Below are 2,365 nucleotides of genomic sequence, written 5' to 3'. Positions count from 1 at the left end.
GGACCGCCGCTAGCAGGCGGCAGGGTGCGGGGGCGTGCTCGGGGGACTGGGGCAGGGGAGGGCCAGGCCTCGGAGCCTGCTGGGCTGCGGCGTGTGGTGGCGACGGCGCAGTCGTGATGGGTGCTCCTGCATGTCGGGTCTGGTGCAATGCGGAATGAGGACCACACCCTGTACGAATTACTGGGACTTGCATCACAAGTGTTGCCAGTCAACCTTTGGACGCTGCATGGTTGACCGCAAGGTTCAGCGGCAGTATCTGGGCCACCAGGGCATGGAAGGGCAGGATGCAGCATCAGATCATCTAGCTACGTGCTGTCCGGCTTGTGCATTGGCGCGTGTTGAACACACTTTCTCGATGGTCAGTGTGTGCGCCACCGCACCGGCATTGTGCGCCGGGAATCGCGAATGTATCCCCACCGCAGCGCATCACAAGCCCAATTATCACAAGCGTGCGGATGCGGTCGCTTGTCGCGTGTCTTTACAGCCGTTCTAGGTCTAGGTGCGCAGGCGCGTTTGGAGCTACCCCGCTGATCTGCCCGCACCCGTCCGGCACTCAAGGAAGCCTTGTTCAGCATCTAGCTTGTATAGAAACCATGGCCACAATCACGGCGGAGCCGGTCACCAAGAAAGCGAAGGCGGGCTACGCCCACACCCGCGAGGTGTGATGCGATCGCGACGCCAAGAGCCTCTGCGTCGTACGTGACGGGAACATACATCAGGCAGCTGCGGCCCCGGGCTCAATGAGCGCGGCGCCACCGGCCCTTCCCTCCGCCGCGCCCGCAAGGGCCCTGCTGCGCACACCCGCCCAACAAGGGTCCAAACATGTCCTGGCCGCGCAGGCGTTTCTGAAGGTGTATGGGACCCTCAGGGACGAGATCGTGGATGATGAGCTGTTTGCAGGGCAGCCTGCGGATGCCAAGGCGTGGCTGCGTGAGGTGAGGCCTGAGGGGCGGTTGCAGTGCGGTCTGGGCAGTTTGATTTGAGTGCAGGCCGCCGCGGCCACCGCTACACCAACTTGCCAAGCGGCCAGCCACGTCACGGACTCGTGCAAAGCCAGCGGATTCTGACGCACCACCAAAGCGTCAGCAGCCGTGGGCCCTGAAAGCACCTGCTGAATTGCGCCACGACGGCCAAGCTGCCTGCTTGCAGGCACGGATTCATGTCGGGCAAATGCTGCCTCATACGCGCCCACACACCCACATATGCACAAGGACATGAACTTACACTTACACTTACACGCACACACACACACATTTAACGCGCACACACACACATCCACACGCACATTCCTCAACTCAACCCCTACCCCTTGCATCACCTCGCACAGATGCTGGACTACAATGTGCCGGGAGGCAAGCTGAACCGCGGGATGGCGGTGTACGACGTCCTGGCGGCCATGAAGGGTCCAGAGGTGGGGGCTGCACTGCAGGCGTCACGGGGGTCAGCGCCAGGGCGGCAGCAACACCACAAGATTTGCCGTTGCTGTGGGGCTGGTAGGGGTGAATCTGGGGGTGATCGAAGGGCGCTGCGGTCAAGACGGCTGGGTGGTGGTCGGGCTGCGGGGCCAGTGGTGAGAGCGCGGCCGCAGTGTTTGGGACTAAGGGCAAGCCAAGGCAGCGCAGGGGCGTGGCTGCTCAGGCGCGTCACGTCCGCCATGCTGCGGGGGTGGGCAATGGGTCGCCCACAGCGCTGCCAGGCAATTGCCTGCAGCAGCGGGCCCGATCGCAGCAGCAAATGGTCGTGTCGACAGCGGCACGACAGCCATGAACGTGCGCGGCCCCACTAAGCGGCAGGCGTCGTCGCTTGCACGCCTTGCAATAAGCGGCTGCACACGCGGCTCGCGCTTTGGTCGGCACGCATCGCCTGCCCTGTTGCGGCCCTGTTTGCCCTCCCTGGTCTCATGGGTTTGCCCCGCCCCCCGTCCCCTGCGGCCCTCCACAGAACCTGTCTGTTGAGGACATATTCCAGGCAAACGCCCTGGGCTGGTGCATCGAGCTGGTGCGCATTGGCTGCTGGTGACTCAGTGTTTGAGGGTCGTGCCTTTCCAATGGGGGGGCCGAGGGCGCAGGGGGCAGGCTGGCAGCGGGAGTGAAATGCCGACGATGATGGAAGGGCAGCTGCTTTCATGCAGGCGGCCACCGGCTTGGTCAGTCCGCAGCCGGCCAACACCGCCAGAGGGGCGGATGGCCAGAAGGGCGGCCCGCGTTCAGGCGAGCGCATTGGCTTCCAAAGTTGGCGGCAGCAGCACGTGCAGCCGCCGCGCTTGGTGAGCGGCAGCCGGGCCCCCGGCTGCTGATGGGCTGCGTGCCGCTTGCGACCATGGGGTTTGGAGCCCCGCCCCTGGCACCGACCCACGCACTTGGCA

General features: G+C 64.6%; 1 protein-coding gene across 1 annotated transcript in view; it reads left to right on the top strand.

The window, feature by feature from the left end:
• Positions 1–2,019, top strand: part of MNEG_5340 (hypothetical protein) — a gene marked incomplete at both ends in the record, with an annotated part of 3,777 nt that extends 1,758 nt beyond the window's left edge. Inside the window, 3 exons of the mRNA XM_014046179.1 lie at positions 840–935; positions 1,328–1,411; positions 1,942–2,019. Coding sequence (XP_013901633.1) covers positions 840–935; positions 1,328–1,411; positions 1,942–2,019 — 258 coding nt within the window. The remainder of the gene's footprint in view (positions 1–839; positions 936–1,327; positions 1,412–1,941) is intronic.
• Positions 2,020–2,365: the final 346 nt, after the last annotated feature.

The sequence above is a fragment of the Monoraphidium neglectum genome, assembly GCF_000611645.1.
Source record: "Monoraphidium neglectum strain SAG 48.87 unplaced genomic scaffold scaffold00789, whole genome shotgun sequence".
NCBI lineage: Eukaryota > Viridiplantae > Chlorophyta > Chlorophyceae > Sphaeropleales > Selenastraceae > Monoraphidium > Monoraphidium neglectum.
This window is presented reverse-complemented; position numbering and strand designations above follow the sequence as displayed.